General features: G+C 40.6%; 1 protein-coding gene and 1 long non-coding RNA gene across 9 annotated transcripts in view; one reads left to right on the top strand and one right to left on the bottom strand.

Annotated features, from left to right (window-relative positions):
- LOC134205783 (speckle-type POZ protein-like) overlaps nt 1–20051 on the top strand; it is a 40472-nt gene extending 20421 nt beyond the window's left edge. For 2 of the 7 annotated variants that reach the window (XM_062681369.1, XM_062681372.1), the window contains exons 2-4: nt 4041–4328; nt 18030–19078; nt 19861–20051. In XM_062681369.1, coding sequence (XP_062537353.1) covers nt 18043–19078; nt 19861–19973 — 1149 coding nt within the window. In that variant the 5' untranslated portion in view covers nt 4041–4328; nt 18030–18042 and the 3' untranslated portion in view covers nt 19974–20051. Of the gene's footprint in view, nt 1–4040; nt 5091–5549; nt 5737–18029; nt 19079–19860 lie in introns of those variants that run through there. The other 5 variants (XM_062681370.1, XM_062681373.1, XM_062681374.1 and 2 more) reach the window with 3 other exon arrangements.
- Nucleotides 14775–17279, bottom strand: LOC134211125 (uncharacterized). 2 transcript variants are annotated; one of them, XR_009978934.1, is made up of 4 exons: nt 16001–17279; nt 15865–15938; nt 15737–15802; nt 14775–15653 (listed from the first exon to the last, which is right to left on the bottom strand). It is a non-coding gene; the product is annotated as an uncharacterized LOC134211125 (long non-coding RNA). The 2 variants fall into 2 exon arrangements; XR_009978933.1 differs by having other exon boundaries at nt 15865–17279.
- Nucleotides 20052–23242: the final 3191 nt, after the last annotated feature.

Genomic DNA, 23242 nt, shown 5'->3' with positions numbered 1-23242 from the left:
TGTCCCTGCACTTCTGGAGCACCATTTGGGGACCACCAGATAGCCCTTGCATTAATTTTGTTCTCACAACAAATGATGAATTTCAAGAATTAACCACTGCTTCGGATTAGGGTTTTAGTACCGGGAGTACCGACCAATTTTCGGTACCGAAATACCGGTACTGGCTTAATGAAAATACCGGTATTTTCGGTACTAAGGAAAAAGTTTTGGTCAAAACTTCCGATGGTTAAAACCACATTATTTGAATACAGCAGCTAGTAAGAAAGATTTTATTTTTTTAATTTAAAATTTCAAACACCTGACAATAGAGGTAATAAACTATAGAGGACGATTGTCGTTGCGGTTCCCTTTGTTATCGTCCCCAAACATGTTGGCTACCTATCTGTCAAAACGTACTCATTTTCCTTCGCTGACATTTATGCTGTGAATCATTCCACCGATTCGTTTAACTTTTAGTTGAAATTTGACACTTCGATGGTTATTTTCCCCATGGTTGTTCGGTTCGGAAGCCGACCCAATTGAGTTTTGACAGATTGATGATTTGATTTGGCGCCAATTTTCTCGCGAACAAAGTTTAACTTTTTGTTAAGAAAATCTTCCAGTACCGGTATTTTCCCGGTACTCCCGGTACTGAGGGGATCAGTACCGTAGTACCGGGACTCTCCAAAAAGGGTCGGTACTAAAAACCCTACTCCGGATGATTCGGAGCTTCCCTAGGATAACTTAGTGTCCACCTGGAATCAATTGATGGCCCTGGACATTACTTTACAACGAATTGTTTATAAAATAACCCAGATTAATCCACCTAGCGTTGGTGGTGCCTTTCTCTCATTTAGTTAAGACACCAACCTTATATGGGGTTTATATGGTCCGATGTACCATTTTCTTCTTTGGGGTTTATATGGTCCGATGTACCATTTTCTTCTTTGGGGTTTATATGGTCCGATGTACCATTTTCTTCATAACTTTTAAACGCAATGACTGATCGTTATCAAATTCAATAGTGATCAACAAGACTTTGTCCCTTGTCGAATAAAACTTGTTGCGAGAAAATCGGTGAAGGATTACTGCTATACGAAAAGTTGTCTAATGTTTTTTACAACTTTCGTGCATACACAAACATACACACGGACAGACAGACATGTGCTCAGTTTTTCGAGCTGGGTCGATTGGTATATAACACTATGGATCTCAGAGGCTTCTATCAAAAGTTCGTTTTCGGAGTGAAATGATAGCCTTTCGGTACAACTTGTACGTTGTACGAGAAAGGCAAAAAGGCACAAATTTCTAGAACAAACTTTCGTAGTATCAGATAGAGGTCACCTAGAATCGAAGAGGAGTGCATGTATTGGTTTTGATGTGACAAGGTTAAAACAAACGGTTTATGAAAAGTCACATCTGTCTAGAAGAGTTTCTGGAATCGATCATATCTCCGAGTGTCCGGAATCTTATGGTGGGTCTCCGGCGTCAATGAGTGGTCCTTGCATTGATTTTGCACTCACATTGCTAGATAAATTAATTTAAAACAAAATGTGGCACTGAAAATATTTATGAACATTGCTGACTCCTCAGGGAACCTATTCCGGAATTGGCAATCCGGGGTGAACTTGTTTGATGAAACCAAATAGATCAGAAATAAACGATAGAGACAATTTCAAGAAGTTTGACACCCATATTGTTGGGGTTCCAATGAGAAATGTTTTTGGTCAACCCCGGCTCCCGGGGAACCTGTTCCAGAATGGCCACTCTGGAGTCAACTTATCTGGGGAGCCTAGGATCATGAAGGACATACGCAAGAACTAATATCATGAAGTTTGATACCCATATTGTTGATGTTCCATTGAACAATGTTCATGGCCACCTATGACCCCTCGAGGAACCTGTTCTGAAATGGCCAATCGAAAGTCTGCACTTCTGATGGACCCAAATCGATTAAAATCAATCTACTGATGGAATTTCATGAAGTTTGATACCCATATAGCTAATCATAACGAAATCCACGATCAGTATCATTTATGCAGGACATGTTCCTGGAAATCCGAATTTTACAGGAATCGAATTGACCGGATCGGTTCTTCCTGATAACATCTTTATAGAAGAAAAAAATCTGAATCGAATAAGCCCAAAATTGTTGAAATCGGTTGTAAATTGCCAGAGCTATAAGCATTTTAGTTTCGTGGGTACTCGGGTACCCTGCCGGCCTGTTAAGGGTGTTTTTTTTTGCCGACCACACAAGAACAAAATAAAGGCCCTGCAATGTGATAAAACGAAGATGAATGTAGAACTGTGCAATATACTTTTGACGTATCGCAAGACTATCCATCCTTCTACTGGAAAATCGCCTTCTATGATTGTCTTTAATCGCCAAATTCGCTCCCGTCTTGATTTGATGCTGCCTGGTCCGATACATTCGGAAAGGGCAGATCCGAAGATTCGCTCCATTCCGGAGGGATGAAGAGTTGCTGCTCGTGATTTTCTAGGCCATGAGAAGTGGAAATATGGCCGTGTCGTGGAAAAGCTTGGGAAGTTGCACTATATGGTACAGCTGGATGACAATCGTAATATGGAAGCGACACATCGACCAACTTCGTGAAGTAGGACCAAACTTTCCAGTTCGTCGCAGTTTGCCGGATATGCCGATTCTGCCAGACGTTTCTACACAACCCACAATCGCTCCGAATGCATCAAGTAGCCGTACTGTTCCATCTAGTCAAGAAGCGTCAACAACCGCCAACTTCGGTGCAACGATTGCAAGTCCGAGTGTTCAACCTGTCTTGGTGTCGGCTTCAGACCCTAGCCAGACATTGAGTGTCCCGACTACGAATGAATCATCGAAGCCATTTGCGAAAAGTGGACGAAGCACAGAATTACATCAGCAAAAGCCGAGGAGATCAACCCGAGTAGTGGAAGCACCCAAGAGATTGAATCTGTGAAATGTAAATCATAAGGGAGGAAGAGCTGTCATATATTTTACATAACCATTCCCACTGTGAATCTTTATAGCTTTCTAGATTTGTACCTTTATATTGATTATCCTTGCGCTCTTCCCACCCAACTTACTTCTCTTGTCATTTCCGCTATACAACATTGTAAACAGTGTGTAAGAAGTACCCGCGAATAAAACAGTCGAAATTGAGAACCATTTACGGAATGTTTTACCTCGTGTTTTACTGTTCACTACGCGTTAAATCCTCACGGCCACAACGGCCACGTTTGACAGGTCTCCTGCTCGTTTGGAACGCGCATTTGTATGGAACAAAAGATATTTTAGCTACCAGATAAAGATTGTCGCTGTCGTCGCTGTCCGAAACATCTTTTGCTGGCGAGGATAGGGGATCTAAGGCTGTGAACCATTCCACCGATTCGTTTAATTTTTAGTTAAAATTTGACAGTTCGATGGTTATTTCGCCGTGGTTAAAAATAACCCTGCTCCGGAGCATGGTTAGATTTGACAGTTCAATAGTTAAACTTTTGTTCGCGAGAAAATTGGCGCCAAATCCATTTCGTTCCGAATAACTATCAATCTGTCAAAACTCAAATGGGTCGGCTTCGGAGTAAAATTTTAACCACGATGTGAAAATAACCATCGAAGTGTCAAATTTTAACTAAAAGTTAAACGAATCGGTGGAATGGTTCACAGCCTAAATGTCAATAAAGGAAAAATACATACAATTTGACAGATAGGTACCACACATGTTTCGGACAGCAGAACAAAGGGAATATAATAATTTATTTCTCTATATTATAGAGAAATGAATAACAAATATAATTGAAAATTGTTTATATAAAATATTTTTAGATAGGTACATCATGGGGGGGTCAATGTGCAGTCATTGAAGAAGAAGCTAGACATTATAAAATGATTTTTATTATTATTTCGGAATTTCGTATACCGTATACGTAAAAGTGTTTATACCCAGCATTACGGGTATTGTAGTTTGAACTGGTTAGGCGATAATGTGCTTTTTAGATAAATAAGTACATATTCACAAAGCATGGATAAGGCACCATCACAACTGATTAATCTGCCTTTTTTACAGAACCAACGAGCATGACTGGAAACATTAGTAAGCATTGGTGCACCCGTAAGGCTAACTTCGAGACGATTATTTTAACATGGACCATCGAGAACGCAAGCTTTGTATTAAGTCCAGCGCAGCAAGTTTGCATTGCGTCCGATCAATTCTTTTCTCGCAACAAAACTCAGAAGTGGTGTATGGTCGTAAGAAACCATTATGGCAAGCACCATTTATATGGAGTGTATTTGATGGTTCAAACCAAACAAAAAGTTCAAGCGGAATTCTCCATATCCATACTTAGCTCCACCGGTAAGAATTATAATATTCATAAATTTGCAAACCGTGAATTCTCATGCAATATGGAGATAGGACTCGACAAATACTTTGATATCCATAAGTTACTGCAGAGCCCAGAACAGTGTTCAAATGATACTCTAACGCTGCAATGCGAAGTGAAGGCATTGGTGGATAGTTCCAACATATCGGGCAAGGGGCAAGGATTCCGAGCAGCGTCATTCTGTTTGCCGCTGAAGAATTTGGATGAACGATTCGGGGGTTTTCTGCAAAGCGAAAAGTACACTGATGTCGTTATCATCGTACAAAATCGCGAGATAAAGGCTCATAAATTCATGTTGGCTTCACAAAGCATAGTTTTCGAAGCTATGCTCGATTCAGACATGACGGAAAACCACCAAAACCGTATCATAATTTGCGATTTTGAGTACGAAGTGATCGAGCAAATGCTTCTCTATATCTACACCGGTAAAGTGCCAAAACTGAAATCATTGGCCGATCGATTGCTGGTGGCAGCCGACAAATATGCGCTGGATCATCTCAAGGTTATGTGCGAGCAAGCCCTTTGTGCAGGTTTGACGACCAATAGGGCGATCGAATTGCTAGCTTTGGCGGAATTGTATAACGCAAGCCAACTGAAGAGGCTCGTCACGCAATATCTGGACGATAACACTAAGGAGATTATGGAAACGACCGAATGGAAGAAAATGATCGAGAAGCATTCGTTCAGGATGTGGCCTAAGCCATCCAGGGTACCAGAGGATTCTTTCATGAAAGGTACGTGTGAGATACGATTCTTTAATTCAATGATTCAACACTGAGGCGTTTCGATTTTCAATTATAGCTTGTCACTAGGCATCCTATATTAATTAATGGTTATTACATAATAATGAATAATGTAGGATTCCTACTTGTCACCGATAGTAACCATTAGGGCCGATGTCCATATGTAGCGATTTTAAGCTGCGTGCACGCCACGTCCACGCAAGATACCCAGCATCAAATGGAGTAATACACACGTATACGTATACGACTACATTTGATGCTGGGTGCCTTGCGTGGACGCAGCGTGCACGCAGCTTAAAAAACGCTACGTGGGCATCGCGCCTTAAGTTGAACGAATCGGTAGATTGGTTCGTAGTGATGATTCTCTTTGATATTTTTTGTCGTATTCGAAACGTTTCGCTTTTATTTGTTTTAATAAATAATATTTTTTTTTAATATTACTGTTTCTAGGTATTTTTCATCTTGTTTCGCTAATGTGCTGGTTCAGCAATGTTTTCGAAGGATACACCACTGTATAAGTATTTAGTTTTATTCTGTGCTGTGTACTGTGCAAAAACTACATTTATAAAACTTAAAAGATTTTGTTATTTCTCCTATAACTTCTCAATAAAACCTTCAAATAAATTTTATGAAAAAATGGTCTTATTCTTTGCTTGTGGACTCCATTTTCAAAATCTGCAAATATTTGTTGAATATCACATTGTATCCGCTACAACAATTCATCGGTTGTTGAATATTACATTGCATGGTGTACGAACTCCAATTATCATGTTCGTAAGGGTTTTTTTCTACCCGCTGTGTTACATCAGCATGTTATTAAATCAGCACCATAGGTACTTACTGTTGCGACGAGTGTCTCTATTGGCGCTTTGATGTTGCATGAAGAAGAAGAAGCAGAAAGATGATAATCGAAAAAATCTCCACGGGAAAGCATACGAAGAAGTTTTTAAAACTCTTCTCAAAAATTCTAAAAGTAATTTAATTAAAAACGTTAAGCAGCACGGGGTTGGACTTTTCTTCTACTGTATAATAAACACAATATTTCTATTCGAAATTTTATTTTGTGATATTACACTTAATACACAGTATAAGAAAAGTCCAACCCCGTACTGCTTACCGTTTTTAATTAAATTGCTTTTAGAATTTTTCAGACGAGTTTTAACAACTTCTTCGTATGCTTTCCCGTGGAGATTTTTTCGATTATCATCTTTTTGCTTCTTCTTCTTCATGCAACATCAAAGCGCAAATTGGCCAAAATAAAATTTCGAATGGAAATATTGTGTTTATTATATAGTAGAAGAAAAGTCCAACCCCGTACTGCTTACCGTTTTAAATTAAATTGCTTTTAGAATTTTTAAGAAGAGTTTTAAAAACTTCCTCATATGGTTTCCCGTGGAGATTTTTTCGATTATCATCTTTCTGCTTCTTCTTCTTCATGCAACATCAAAGCGCCAATTGGCGCGCGCCCCGAAGCTGATAATGTATCGAATACAATTAGTGACTAGCAACCCTATAACCAGAGACCGGCGGAGTGAAAAACTGTAGAAATGGCAACGTATTTTCATGCATGAAATCGTGAAAATAATACTGGCAGCACTTGAACTTTTTGCTTGCTTCTTGGGCTGTGAACCATTCCACCGATTCGTTTAACTTTTTAGTTAAAATTTGACATTCCGATGGTTATTTTCCCATCGTGGTTAAAATTTTACTCCGAGGCCGACCCATTTGAGTTTTGACAGATTGATAGTTATTTGGAACGAAATGGATTTGGCGCCAATTTTCTCGCGAACAAAGTTTAACTATCGAACTGTCAAATCTAACCATGCTCCGGAGCAGGGTTATTTTTAACCACGGCGAAATAACCATCAAACTGTCAAATTTTAACTAAAAGTTAAACGAATCGGTGGAATGGTTCACAGCCTTAGAGCAAGATTACCGGTGGTGAGTTTAAGCCGTTTGGCAGCGCAGTACCTTTACTTGACACTTTACCGGTCGCTACTAAACGCGCTGCTATAACAGTAGCGCGACTGACAGGTGACCAAATTTGGTAGCGCGATAAGAGCGCTGCTATTTGATGAACTGTCAACTGTCAAACGTCACCGGTACGGAATCCGTACCGTACATCAATCAGATTTTAATTACATTTTGTCTAGAATTTTTTTATAAGCATTTTAAAATGATCTCCCTATATGCTGTCCTGTAGGATCTGTCAAAGTTAACATCGTCGTGTGTCTTCTTCTTATTTTTACTTGGATTCGTCTATTGAGAGCAAGATTACCGGTGGTGAGTTTAAGCCGTTTGGCAGCGCAGTATCATTACTTGACACTTTACCGGTCGCTACTAAACGCGCTGCTATAACAGTAGCGCGACTGACAGGTGACCAAATTTGGTAGCGCGATAAGAGCGCTGCTATTTAGTGAACCATCAACTGTCAAACGTCACCGGTACGGAAAACAGCAACCAAATTGAGAGCCGAAAATAGTGACCGATACGGAAACGAGTGACGAAACTAAAATGAAAGCGCTGCGCGGGTGATTAAAATGCTCGCGACCGATAATGATGCTCTTAGGCTGTGAACCATTCCACCGATTCGTTCAACTTTTAGTTAAAATTTGACATTTCGATGATTATTTTCCTATCGTAGTTAAAATTTTGCCCTGAAGCCGACCCATTTGTGTTTCAAATGATGGTTATTTGAAGCGAAATGGATTTGGCGCCAATTTTCTCGCGAACAAAGTTTAACTATCGAACTGTCAAATCTAACCATACTCCGGAGCAGGGTTATTTTTAACCACGGCGAAATAACCATCGAACTGTCGAATTTTAACTAAAAGTTAAACGAATCGGTGGAATGGTTCACAGCCTTATGGAAGCAAAAAGTAAACAGGTCGAATTGGAACCGCTTTTGACTAGAGATGTCGTAAAATCCCGATTAATCGATTAGTTACTAATCGATTACTCTTGATTCTTGTCGATTATTGAATCGATTAATCATTGTATAGTAATCGATTCAAAATAAATCGATTATCACAACGATGAATCGATTAATCGAAATAATCAATTAATTTTCGACATCCTTATGATGTCGTAAAATTCTGATTAATCGATTAGTAACTAATCGATTACTCACGATTCATCTCGATTATTGAATCGATTAATCGTTGGGTAGTAATCGATTCTAAATTAATCAATTATTACAACGATAAATCGATTAATCGAAGTAATCGATTAATTTGCAACATCTCTACTTTTGACCAGGGAGAAGGCGGAGCACTGAATCCCTACCCCAACATAAAAGTGCGACATCTGGATTTGGTTCTAAACTGTAAACAACAGTGTTAATTCTCTACCACCTTTTTGTTATGGCGAGGCAATTTTTATGCACACTTTTGTTTTCGATATTTTATCAAAATTAAACACTCAATCATGTAGCAATATAACGATATGGTATGCTTGAGATACCTGCTTGATTATAGGGAATCGAAAAAGAATTTATTTGCAGTAATTAACCGAATATAAAAATGTTCACATTAACGATTGCGCCCTAACACCGGTTCTAAGCTTCGATGCAGAGTACACGAGCTTTGTTCGCCAGTGACAGGCGTATGAGGCCCTTGCTTTTGACGGTTCGATTGGAAACAAGATGGCGTCTTCGCCGATCTCTTATTCTGTATTTCTATGAATGAGTGACCAAGCGCAACGTTCAACTCGTTGTCAGCGAGATTGGCGCTTTGATGTTGCACAAAGAAGAAGAAGCAGAAAGATAATAATCGAAAAAATCTCCACGGGAAACCATACAAAGAAACCGTCTAAGACGAATTAAGTACTGTCCATTTAATTCCACTAGTTAATTTTCGTAATCTTTGCAGATACGTATTTCGACCACAACTGTGGTCGTCTTCAGTGTCTTGTACTTGACTCGACTTTACAACAAGACACTACAAGACACTGAAGACGACCACACAGTTGTGGTCGAAATACGTATCTGCAAAGATTACGAAAATTAACTAGTGGAATTAAATGGACAGTACTTAATTCGTCTTAGACGGTTTAATACATTCCACTAAAAGAGCTTAATATATTTTTCATACAAAGAAGTTTTTAAAACTCTTCCCAAAAATTCTAGAAGCAATTTAATTAAAAACGGTAAGTAGTACGGGGTTGGACTTTTCTTCTACTGTATAATAAACAATATTGCTATTCGAAATTCTATTCTGTGATATTACACTCAATACGCAGTATAAGAAAAGTCCAAAAGGTACACGTACCCGAAAAGAGGAAGAAACTAGAGACGATAACAGAGCGCCTGTTTTCTATGATTTGTGCGACGATTTAAACTTGAATATTTTGAAAACAGGCGAAGTAACTCGAATAGGACCTCAAGGTCAGGAAAGTCGAATAGATCTATATTTATGCTCTAATTCACTATCATTAGATTACACGTGGAAGGTAATCCAAGATCCCCATGGTAGTGACCACATGCCGATAGTCACCACAATCAAAAGCGGCTATCAACGATCAGTGCCAGTTAATGTTCCTTTCGACTTCACGAAAAACATTGACTGGCAAAAATTTGCATCGGCGGTAGAAATTGGTATTGAATCAACTGATATTCTTCCTCCACTGGATGAGTATCGATTCCTTACCGAATTGATTCATAAAAGCGCACCAGAAGCTCAAAAACGACGCGTTCCAAGTACATCTGCCAAGAGAAGACCAGCCACTCCTTGATGGGATGATAAATGTACCAAATTGTATTCCGAGAAAGCTGATGCCTTCAAGGCCATTCGTAAACACGAAAGGTCTGAGCTTGTCATGGAGTATTTGAGGCTTGAAAGAAAGCTCAAAATCTCCTCAAGGCTAAAAACGTGGCTACTGGCGACGTTTTGTCGAGGGACTATCACGAGAAACCTCAATGACAACACTTTGGAAAACGGCCCGCAACATGCGGAATCGCATTTCAACGAACGAGAGTGAAGAATACTCCAATCGATGGATATTCAACTTCGCAAAAAAGGTCTGTCCAGATTCCGTACCAACTGAACCGCTATTTCGAGAATCTACGCTTGATCCCGGTCCTTTGGGTGGACCATTCTCAATGCTGGAACTATCTATGTCTCTTCTTTCATCAAACAATTCTTCTCCGGGATGCGATAATATCAAATTCAATCTTCTTCAAAACCTCCCAGATATCGCAAAAAGACGATTACTTGAACTGTTCAACTGTTTCATGGAGTACAACATTGTGCCACCTGAATGGCGACAGGTCAAAGTAATAGCTATTCAAAAGCCTGGGAAACCAGCGTCTAATCACAATTCATATACCGACCGATTGCCATGCTATCGTGCATGAGGAAATTATTGGAGAAAATGATCCTTTCAAGAATTGACCATTGGGTCGAGCAAAATGCATTACTGTCAAATACTCAATACGGTTTTCGAAAAGGTAAAGGAACAAATGACCCAAGTAACCATGGAGCTATATATGCTTGCAAATAATACAGCCATTAAAGTTGACTTAAAGTGGAAAAAGGCCCTTTTACGACCGAAATAATGTCTTATTACTTTGACATGTTAAAATAAAACATATGTAATGCATCGCTGCATTCGTAACGCTGAACTAGAGTATCGTTGCTTGACAGGCGATGAATAAATCTCGGGTACTTATTCAAAAGGACGTATGTGAATTTGTAAACAAAGTTTCAAACGTCGATTTGTCCAATCTGATGGCCGAAGGCCATCCCCGAAAACTTCCCTACCTGTCTGTGGTGATGGTTTGCGTGGGAGTGCTATCAGATTGGACAAATCGACGTTCGAATCTTTGTTTACAAAATCACATACGTCCTTTTGAATAAGTACCCGAGAAATGTATCTTTACATCCGTAAAACTGATCTAATGCAATAAGCATTTAATATGCTGATCTGTGATCGATTACATGCATTAATTCTCGCTTAACTTTTCAAAAGGACCTAAGTAACATTTTTTGCATGAATTAATTTGAATAGCGCAATCAACAGAACAACATGAAAGCTATTGATGCAGTATTCAAATTAATTCATGAAAAAAATGTTACTTAGGTCCTTTTGAAAAGTTAAGCGAGAATTAATGCCTGGTGGTTACTTGGGGATTGTCTAGCATTGCTCTCTTCAGATATACAGCTGGCCTATGCGCACAAGGAGCAACTGGCTTCAGTTTTCTTGGATATTAAGGGCGCTTTTGATTCTGTTTCCATAGAAGTACTGTTGGAAAATCTGCACAGTAGTGGATTACCCGTTACACCCCGGTTTTTTTTACGCGGTTGGAATTCATTAATTTCTCGGTTAACCTGAACTTTCACAGCTTTCTAAATAGGCCCTAAATTTTCTTTGATTTTTTGTGAACTTTTTCGCGGGGTTAACTCATTCCTTCCTTGACGCTGAAGGTCTTAAACGACTAAAACCAAACCGTGTAAAAAAACCTGAGTGTATTTTGAATAATTTCTTGTACAATTTGTTGTCATTAAAACATATGAACTTTACTCTCGGCACTCTGACAACTTCCAGAAATAGCTACAAGGGCCTTCCCCAAGGTTCATGTTTAAGTCCTTTGCTTTACAATTTCTATGTTAAAGATATTGACAATTGTTTGGAAGGACAATGCACACTTAGACAACTTGCAGATGATGCCGTGATCTCTCTAAGAGGTTCATGTGCAAATGTCCTGCAAAGACCATTGCAAAATTCTCTGACTGTTTGGGCCAGATATTTAGGTATCGAGTTCTCTCCAAAAAACTCAATTGGTAGTGTTTATACTAAGAAGCGGTACCCAGCTCAACTGAAACTAAAGCTGTTGAAAGATGACATAAAACCAATCTTTATCTTCTAAATACCTTGCGGTCTGGTTTGATTCCAAGTGTACCTGGAAAACCCATATTGATTATTTGTTGGAGAAATGCCGAAAAATAATCCATTTTCTCCGTTCTATCTCCGGAACTTGGTGGGGCGCTCACCCGGAAGACCTCATCAAACTATATAAAACGACTATTCTCTCTGTTTTAGAGTATGGCTCTTTCTGCTTCCTCTCAGCAGCTGAGTTTCAGAATTCAATATCGTTGTTTGCGTATTGCTCTTGGCTGTATGCATTCAACGCATAACATGAGCCTGGAGGTGCTTGCTGGAGTCACTCCTTTAAAGCACCGTTACTGGGAAGCTCTCACTTAGAATACTGATCAAATGTGGAACAAGTAACACACTTGTATTAGAAAACTTCGATAATATGCTTGAACTGGCTCATCGTTCAAGATACCTGCGAGTCTATCTCAACTACATATCGTCAGATCTCTGTCTTCCATGTTATAATCCACCTCGAGTTCACTTCTTCAACGACAGTTCCTCAATTGAATACGAGCTGATAGCAATTGAGTTCGCTTTGGGGATAATTGCCGATCGGCCCGTAGACCATGATTGCAGCTTCTCGGAGAGTCTTAGTTCTATCGGGGCTCCCCGGTCGATGAAACCTGTTAAGCACGCATCTTGCTTTCTCACAACTGTAAGAGAGCAGATGCGTGATTTGGTCGAAAGATCATTCAAGATTACCTTTGAATGGGTCCCATCCCATTGCCTAATCTATGGCAATGAGAAGGCGGACACGCTAGCAAAGGTGGGCGCACAGGAAGGTAAAGTTTATGCTAGACACAAAGTTCCTAAAGTTTCTGCGCGAGCGTGGTTCAGAGGTGCGGACTTATGCCGAGGCTTCATTCGCACGATGTCGAGGCTTATGTCCAATCACTATTCACTAAACGCACATCTCTATAGAATAAATCTGGTCGATAGCAACCTATGTAGGTGTGGAGCCGATTACGATGACATCGATCACGTAGTTTGGTATTGCACGGAAAATGACGCGTCAAGAGTGCAACTATTGGATACCCTTGTGGCCCGAGGTAAACAACCCTACAGGAAAGTAAGAGATGTTTTGGGGGATCACGATGTGGTTTATATGCAGGCCATCTATGCCTTTCTTTGCTCATCTGACATTAAAGTCTAATACCCCTATTTTTTTTCTTGTCTTTGTCTTATTGTTCCGTGTACCACGAAGCTATGGCCATCCGGAAGACGCTCCCTGATGAACTGAATCATACGAACTATAATTCGAGCACGACGCTACGCTACACCAGTCACGACGTCAATAACCCGGATGTGCAGCTGAAATAACCTGAACCTAAATCCCTACCCCGTCCGTCCTGAATAAAGTAATCTCTAACCTTAAGTCACCATAAGTATTTTGGACTTTGTCCCTTCCCAACTAACTGATGTACACATTGCATTGATATCATACTTAAGAATTGCTGCTCCGCAAAGTGTCACACACGACTGAACCTTCCAAATAAATGAAATGGTAAAAAAAAGTATACGGTAAAGGCTATATATCGCTCCAAAATCAAACTTTTTATAGAAGGCCCGGAGACCCATAGTGTTATATACCGATCGACTCAGCTCGACGAATTGAGGTGATGTCTGTGTGTGTGTGTGTTTTTTTTTTCTTCCTAAGCAATGGAGGGGGAATCTGCTCAACAGACGATACCATGTTGTTCTTCGCGCGGCCACTTGTTCGATAAAAGGATCGAATTCGACCACAGTGCACCGGTATGACCCATGAAGCCGACTCCGAACCTTTGGACCACCTCTTATTTGCGCCTGAACTAGCCATTCCTCGAGTCCACGCGCCACCTTCTGTGTAGCTCCAAAACGATTTGGACGATAGCCGATAAAACGGCGTTCCAGCCAACTTCATCTTTACACACCCTCCGGACTAGGTTGTCTGGGGTAGTGTCCAGACCATATGTGGCAAGCATGTGGTCATGCATTGTGCGAAAACGTGGGCACACGAACAACACGTGTTTCCTCTAAACCTGCGCACAACGGACACTCGGACGAGGCCGAGTGTCCAAACCGGTGTAGATACTGTCTGAAGCAAGCATGGCCTGTAAGGACCTGGGTCAGGTGGAAAGTGATGTCCCCATGGCGCCTCTTGACCCAAGTACCTATCTCCGGTATCAACCTATGTGTCCATTTACCCTTAGTGGAACTGTACCACGCACGCTGCCATTTGACCATTGAGACCAACCTGACAGTCCTACGGATGCCTCTCGTGCCGCACATTTCGAAGCACTCTATGTCTTCACCGATAACGATGTCAATAGGCATCATACCGGTGATGACGCAAAGTGCATCATGCGACACGGTACGGTACGCGCTCGCAACTCTTAGGCACATAAGCCTATACGTACTTTCTAACTTCGTTTAGCAGTACGCAGGGCCGTGCCCCAAGCTGGCCCCCCATACCTCAGTATGGACAGAGCGATACTAGCCAGAAGCTTGCGCTTGCTGGCATAAACCGCAGAGCTATTGGACATCATCCGGGACAATGCCACTATAGCTGTGGAGGCACGCTTGCAGGCGTAATTGACATGGCTACCAAAGGTGAGCTTATCGTCGATCATTACCACCAAGAGTTTGATGAAGCGTTCAGAGGTGATCGCGCAGTTGCCTGCCATTATCACCGCTCCGACTTTCGGTTGTTAACAACAACCAGCTCAGTCTTGTGGCGAGCCAGTTCTAACTTCCTGGAACTCATCCACTCCTCCACAATTGCGATCGAGTGGGCTGCAGTCAACTCCACCTTTATAACTCCTTTGTACGGTTCCTTAGCTCCAAACGTGAGTTAAGAAACCCCCAGGGTCGTTTCATGCGATTTACTCGATCAGTTAGAGAGAACTTTCCAGCAAAACAAACAGCATAATCATGAATGAATGACGAAAGAGGTTCATCCACCAGGGGTGAAACCAATTAGCATTACCAACTTCACCTTTTCGAACCTCGGAAATATTTCAGCAAGTGAGGGTTGGGAAATTCTACCTTTTTCCGGGAATTTACACCGAAACGAGGATGATATGCAACAAAATGAAGGAAACTTTAGCAAACAATGTTGTACACATATAGAATTTATTCACCTTTTAGTGCCTAATTTGATTGCTAGTTCCGTGATCACGACTCCTAACCTACTTTCTCTACGACCTCTTCTGACCTATTTAGCATGCTATTTATCAAAAACAAAACCAGCGCGACTTACAGTTGTTGATGGGGTGTGGGCTGACTCACGATGATGGGGAACCACTGCATGGAACGGGATGGTAATTGTACTCGCTCGTCAGCGGTTTGCGGGTTGGTGAATCAGTTACGGTTCCTGTAATGTCCGGAAGACGTCCGGTCAGCGACGAGCCAATGGATGATTCAACAATGGCGATCGTGTGATGGGTTCGACGATACCGGTGCTCAGACGATGGTGTCCACAAAGTCGACGATCGAATAATGGGTCCAACGATGTCGGTACTTGGACAATGGGGTTCACAATGGCGGCGATCAGACACTGGTAACTCCAACGGAGAAATCACAGGGCAGGTTTCTGGCTCAGGGATATACGATACACCCGAATTGGGCTATCGGAAGTTGGAAAACCTGACGTTCGAAGAGCCTCCGGTTTAGCTTAAAGAACGGAAAAAAGGCCCACTAGGCCTATTTAGGCTGGCATTAATCACTTGGCATCATTATTTTTCCCCTATTGTCCCGTTATCAATTCGGTAGTAACCGTAAATTACCTTTTTTCCACAAATTTGTTCCACGATCCACGTGGAATCTATTCCGTTCACCTGCCACACAGCACCCTACATTTAACATATTAATTTTGAGGTTATATTTTATTAACACAACTAACATCTCTTTTTACCTTCTATTAACTTTTACTAACACTTGACTTTTATTATTTATTATCCTCTAACTTTTAAGGACCAACTATTAACACTAAAAGATAAGAAAAAGAATTACTTAAGTTTCCAACATATTAGAATAGTAAAATCACTAACACTCGAATTTTAACGCGCCGCGCACTTCCAACTTGCTTGAAATATTGAGCCAGAAAGAACGAATCAGCTATTTCAGTATCGCTTGAAGGCATCGGATCCCTGATTTTTAATCTGACAAGCCCTCTTTAGACCAATCTCATAACTATGGCGAATCACCTTAAGAAAATTCTCTGGTACTGTTGACCTTAAAGATTGCTTCGAAAATGAACTATCTGTTCTCAAAACTAGATGGCAGCACTTGCTCACCAGAAGCCAGGTGCGTATAAAGGAATTAGCCCATTATTGTGCATTTGGTGAAGCCAATGCTATTTCATTGAAACCATCGGTTACATTTTTTCGATCGATTCACCGTAGACCTCCAGCGTAATATCGTCAGCGAAGCCGAAGATTACCACGCCTACCGGAAACTTCAACCTCAAGACACCGTCGTACATGACGTTCCATAACACCGGACCCAGTATGGAACCTTGCGGAACCCCTGAGGTTATGTCAACGCACTTCCGCCCCGCCTCCGTGTCGTATACCAGTACTCGATTCTGGAAGTAGCTTCCGAGAATCTTGTACAGGTACTCAGGAATTCCAAGACGCAGGAGCGCATCTGCAATAGCTGCCCAACTGGCACTATTGAATGCATTTTCTCACGTCGAGAGTCACTACTGCACAATAGCGAACTCCCCTCCTCTTACGGTGGATAGCTATCTCCGCGGATTTGGTAACCGGCAAGATAGCGTCTACGGTCGACTTACCCTTTCGGAAACCAAACTGGTTACTCGATAGACCATCTGCACCCTCCGTGCGTATCAACAACCTGTTGAGGATGATCTTCTCGAGCACCTTCCCCGTCGTTTCAAGCAGGCATATTGGTCTATATGTCGACGGATCCCCCGGTGGTTTTCCCGCCTTTGGCAATAGGACCAAGCTCTGCCTTTTCCATGCTTCAGGGAAGACTCCCTCGTCCAGGCATCTCTGCATGACAGATCTGAACATCTCGGGAGCCGCAGCAATGGCCGCTTTGATGGCCAGGTTCGAAATGCCATCCGGTCCTGGCGCCTTACCTACACTAAGGGACTGTGCAATTATTGATCCAATTTCTCCTGCTCCGGTAGGGTGGACTTTCCTAGGCATGGTGGCATCGCATGCACGCTGCAAAACACGTTTTAAACGAATAAGTGTAGGGTAGCCAGTTCGTCGAATTAAAGTTAAAACGTTACCCCGTTCACTCGACACCAATCACTGTCGAATGAGCGGTGTTTTACGGTATTTGTTCTCAGGTAGAGCACTCACACACAAATAACATACACGGAAAATTTATTTTGCCTTTCTCGTACAACAAAGTTGTACCGAAAGGCTATCATTTCACTCAAAATCGAACTTTTATAGAAGTCTCGGAGACCCATGATGTTATATACCAATCTACTCAGCTCGTCGAACTGAACGAATGTCTGTCTGTCCGTGTGTATGTGTGTGTGTGTGTGCACACGAAAACCGAAAACATTAGTCACTTTTTTCATATAGGTAGTAATCCTTAACCAATTTTCTCCCAACAAGTTGCATTCGATAGGGACTAAAACTTTGTTGATCACTATTGCATTTGATAACGATCGGCCATTGCGTTTAAAAAGTTATTAGGAAATGGAATCGAACTATATAAGCGCCATTTAAGGTTGGTGTCTTGGCTAAACGCGAGAACGGCAGTATCACTAATCAGTGAATTAAGTTGGGTTTTTAGTGTATTTTGAGTATACTGTGTGAGAAAAAGATGACTGTGAGAAAAATATTCTAAACTCTTGTAAAGTGCAAAAAGCGCAATATTAGCAATAATTAAATTCCCAATTTGTTTTTTTTAACCTGGATTTTCTCAAATACGTATTAAAGCTCGTATTATCCTCGTTGGAGCTTACCGCCATGAGTATTGTTAAGACTACGGTCGAGACGGGAAATATCGTTCGGGTCACGACAACACCTAGCTATTATAAAGCATGAGGAAGGAACCATCGCAGGTGAATTAATCTGTCTTTTTTTTTTGCAGTTAACCAACTAGCATGTCTGAAAACAGAAGAAACCACTGGTGCATCTATAAGGCTAAATTTGAGACGCTTAATTTAACGTGGACCATCGAGAACGCAAGCTTTGTATTAAGTCCCGCACGGCAAATTTGCATTATGTCTGATCAATTCTTTTCACGTAGAACGCAAAAGTGGCGTATGGTCGTAAGAAACCATTATACCAAGCATCATTTATATGGAGTGTATTTGGTGGTTCAAACCGGCCAACCGGTTGAAGCCGAATTGTCCATATCAATACTCAGTTCCACCGGTAAGAAGCAGAATACCCATAAATTTGCAGCCCGTGAGTTCCCACATAATCAGGAAATAGGATTTGAAAATTACTTCAATCTACATGAGCTACTGCTGAACCAAGAACTGACTACGAATGATACTCTAACGCTGCACTGCGAAGTGAAGGCATTGGTGGATAGTTTCAACATATCGGGCAAAGGGCAAGGAGTCCAAGCAGCGTCATTCTGTTTGCCGTTGAAGAATTTGGATGAACGATTCGAGGGTTTGCTGCAAAGCGAAAGGTACACCGATGTCGTTATTGTCGTACAAAATCGCGAGTTAAAGGCTCATAAATTCATGTTGGCTTCGCAGAGCATAGTTTTCGAAGCTATGTTTGAATCAGACATGAGAGAAAAACAGGAAAGCCGTATCATAATTAGCGATTTGGAGTACGAGGTGATAGAGCAAATGCTTCTCTACATGTACACCAGCAAGGTGCCAAAACTGAAATCATTGGCCGATCGATTGCTGGTGGCAGCCGACAAATATGCGCTGGATGATCTCAAGGTTGTGTGCGAGCAAGCCCTTTGTGAAGATTTGACGACCAATAGGGCGATCGAATTGCTAGCCTTGGCGGAATTGTATAACGCAAGCCAACTGAAGATCCACGTCACGCAATTTCTGGACGATAACATTAAGGAAGTTAGGGAAACGACCGAATGGAAGAAAATGATCGAGAAGCATTCGTTTAGGGTGCGGCCTAGGCAATCCAGAGTACCGAAGACTGCGTTCATGAGAGGTAGGTTTTATGTTCAAGATTTGGTTATTTTATTCCACAGATTACAGATATTTAAGCTAGAACAATTTTTATTGAAAATCTTGTGTAAACTGTTTATTGAATTTTTTTTACAATTTTGACTACTCACTACTGCCATCTACTCAGCTGATTGCGGAAGTACATACTACGGACGCAGCCAAAACGTTTGACAGTCGCATTTGGGCAACGTTTTTCATCGTCGCGCCATTTCCAAACGGTTGTCAATTTCATATTAAAATGTTCTTTACATTTAAATCAATGCGGATGTTTACACACGTATATATACCAGCCTAAATATCTGTTATCTGTGGTTATTCATTGCATGGACTCAAATTGTAACTACAAGTAGAACGAATCGGTAGATTGTGATTCGCAGTCATAATTATAATTGAGGGGGTTAGATGTAGAGGAGTGTAGTGACATTTTGGCCAATATTTAGTTGGCTGTAGCGAAAAATGCTTCGGTTCTAGAGCTTTGCGCGGCAATATGCTGATGTAGTTTACAATGCTTATAATAAAATGTGAAAATTCATAGGAAATAAGTAATTTTTTGAACCTTTATACAATTTGTATGAAATGAAAAAAAAAATGAAAAACTTTGCACCCATTTTTCTCAAAACTAAGTGTTTGTCACTTACACCCCTTTGCGTTGGACCCCCTTAATTCTAAATTGTTAATTTTAATCGTATCTGAAACGTATCGCCTCTGTTCGTTAAATAACTCTTTTAGTGCGAATTATCGTTTTAATAATATTTCTGCTTCTAGGTATTTTTCGTCTTGTTTCGCTAATATGCTGGCTCAGCAATGTTTTTAGCGGATATATTATTATGCACCGAGGTATTTTGAATGCTCTGACATTCGGGGTTTTCCATTTATAAACGTAGATATTATTATGAAATTTATCATTTCTAATTTCGATTATATGTTAAATAAAATTTTTGTAATACAAGAAAAAAAATTGTTAATCATGGGTTGCAACAGCATGTCTGATTGTATAAATCACATGAGCACTCATACAATCTTTGAATATCACATCGAATCCCTATATATTGTAGGTCCAGTTGAAAACCGAACTGAGCTCTCGTGACAATCGCATTTTCTCCCATTTCAGGTAGTCACAACTGCATCGCGAGTGGTGCGCATGATGGCGCACGACTATGGCATCAATATCGATATGCAGTTGCGACATCAGGAAATATTAGAAAATACGATTGTCACGAGACTTCGGTTCTCAACTGGATCTACAATATACAGCCTGTTAGTTTCTCGGCTAAAGCAATACATAGGTCAGCTGCGAGAAGAGGGTGAGCTCGATGGGGCCCCTCTTGAGGACTGCTGTGTAGTGATGGATAGAGCGTCGATAGTATTAAACATAGGAGCCGAGTCTCCCTCGGCCGGATATATGAATGCGTTTAGAAATGCTAAAGAAATATTATATGAAATTGGAATAATATCACAGGTATACAACCAGCTGTGCATTATTTGCGGTGTTGACTATTGTGTATGTGATTTATGATTATGAAGCTTAGCTGAGATGAAAAGATGTGATAAACGGAATGGATAAGAAAAAGCGGTATGATCGGTTTGGGCTATCAGTATCGACTGATAGGCAAATTTATTGCATTATCTTCGGAGCCCATCGGCTTCAGGTAGTATTAGTTATACAGACATTTATCGGTACACTATTCGATTGTACATTGCTTGTCGAATGCACAGGGGCGGCCACAACAGTTCTTCCCCTTTTCAAAATTAATGATACACATATCAAACCTTGGTTTTCACAAGTCGAATACACAACAAAAATTAAAACAATTAAATATATCATAACTTTAAGTTCAGAACAAACATAGATTAATCTGATGGCTTTAAATATCGCTAAGTGACAATAATCACAACAACTTTTCTTTCTATCTATAAATTCTTTGCACTGGTCGCCAATATAATTCGAATTCTGGCGTTTCTGCGGTATATCTCTACTGTTAATTTTCTTTTTAGTTAGGTCGAATGATCGTTCAAATAGCTCCCCAAACGTTTGTCGTAGTGTTGTCCTGCCTAAATCTGACTTCGTATGAAATTTCACTAACATTTTCTTGATGCACCGTTGCGCTCACAATAAAGAAATCCATTTGTATTCCTCCCGGAACCATCAATATTTTTAATATAGCAATAGCCTTTTCTTATTATCTGTTCGCAAGTACTCTCTATCAATAAATTTATCGCAAGCCAGTGTCAACTAATAATTCTGAGATATATCTCACACTTCCATAGAGCTACATTTTAAACATTTGTTTGGACATTTTATTTTTTTTTAACTTATTGGCAGTAATTTTACCGAATACAATTCAAGGTATTTTATTCAAGTACAAATAAAGCATTCAAATGAAGGAAGCTATGTTTCTTAACATGGTTGCATAAACACTCACATTGAGGAAATACACTGCATCACTTTCAGGATTAACTAAATAAGACTTTTGCTTTTCTCCCATGCCTATCATAATTTGAATTCAACGACAATCATTAGCCACTTTTCTGCTCTCAATGGAATAATATAATATGATTCGCCTATTAACAATTGGCTTTTGTTATACTAAAGTTGGTTAAGCTTTTGTATCTTCTCACATACACGGTATAAAAGTTTTTTTTTGTCATAATTGAATTCGCAACATTGTATAACAGAACACTATTGACATAATCACATAAGGTGAATCACGATTTAACTACCATAGGCCAAGCTGTTAAACCAAACGCATGTTATATATAAAACTTACGAGTTATTGTCAATTTTAGTTATCAATAGATGTTCTAATATGTCTACAACACTGTCGAGAGATGAACCTTTACTATTGCGCCGACAATGCAAATGTTGAATAGAATATTTTTTGAATTTGTTACAAACCAACTTTTAATTTCTATTTCAACGCCGTTCAACGATATTAACTTGATTGATTTTTAGTCTGTTGCACGTGAAGGTTTAACTAAACAATCCCATCCTCGTCGCCACTATTGTGTATGTGATTTATGATTATGAAGTTTAGCTGAGATGAAAAGATGTGATAAACGGAATGGATAAGAAAAAGCGGTATGATCGGTTTGGGCTATCAGTATCGACTGATAGGCAAATTTATTGCATTATCTTCGGAGCCCATCGGCTTCAGGTAGTATTAGTTATACAGACATTTATCGGTACACTATTCGATTGTACATTGCTTGTCGAATGCACAGGGGCGGCCACAACAGACATAATCTCATCTTAAAATCATTAATGGTGTATCTGGTTGATAACGCTACGATGAATAGATGATTTTTTTTTTTTGGTTTACTGTCCGATTGAGAAGGCGGAACTCGTTATGGTAAAGAATTGTTTCATAATGGTCTCTGATAGGGAAGACAGAGTAACCTACAAAAGACTGGTAGTTGTTTCTTTGAATTGAGTTTTCTTGCGGGGCTGTGTCGAGTGTCCCGAAGAAAATCCCAAATCATGATTATGCTATGATAAGGATGACAGTTTGTAGCTAGCAGGGCCGATCCGCCCACTGAATGAAAGAGGTGAGCATCCAAGTCAGACCCACATGGCATGATAAAGGTGGGCATACAAGTCAGACCCACATGGCATGAGAAGGGTGGACACACAAGTCAGACCCACATGGCATGATAGAGGTGCGACATGTGAGACAACAGAGTGGACCGACCGACGAAATACGGATACCCAACAGGCCAGCGGAACACCGGGAGATTCCGGACAATGCGTTTCGGTGAAGAAAGGAAAAACTACACACGCGGGACCGATATTTTGTATGTCTTTATTTCGCACGTATTGGGTACAAACTGAAATGATGTTACTTGTAAAAATCAAATGTTCTTGCCAGCAATGCGGTGCAGAGACGGCGTTATAATCAACGTTGCCCCCGCTTTATAGCTGACACTCCTCCTCGACGTCACGGAACCGGTTCAGTATGGCCATCGGCACTGACCAGCCCCATTGCTTCCACGAATCGCTGCTGCTTCACCGCGCCTAACGGTTTTGTTAGGGCCAAGCCAGAGTAAACGCGACGTGCGATGCGACGCGACGCGACAGTGCAATTTGACAGCCTGTTGATAATGATTGTTATTCTTTTACGTGAATCGCGTCGCGTCGCATCGCTCGTCG

The sequence above is a fragment of the Armigeres subalbatus genome, chromosome 1 (genome assembly GCF_024139115.2).
Source record: "Armigeres subalbatus isolate Guangzhou_Male chromosome 1, GZ_Asu_2, whole genome shotgun sequence".
NCBI lineage: Eukaryota > Metazoa > Arthropoda > Insecta > Diptera > Culicidae > Armigeres > Armigeres subalbatus.
This window is presented reverse-complemented; position numbering and strand designations above follow the sequence as displayed.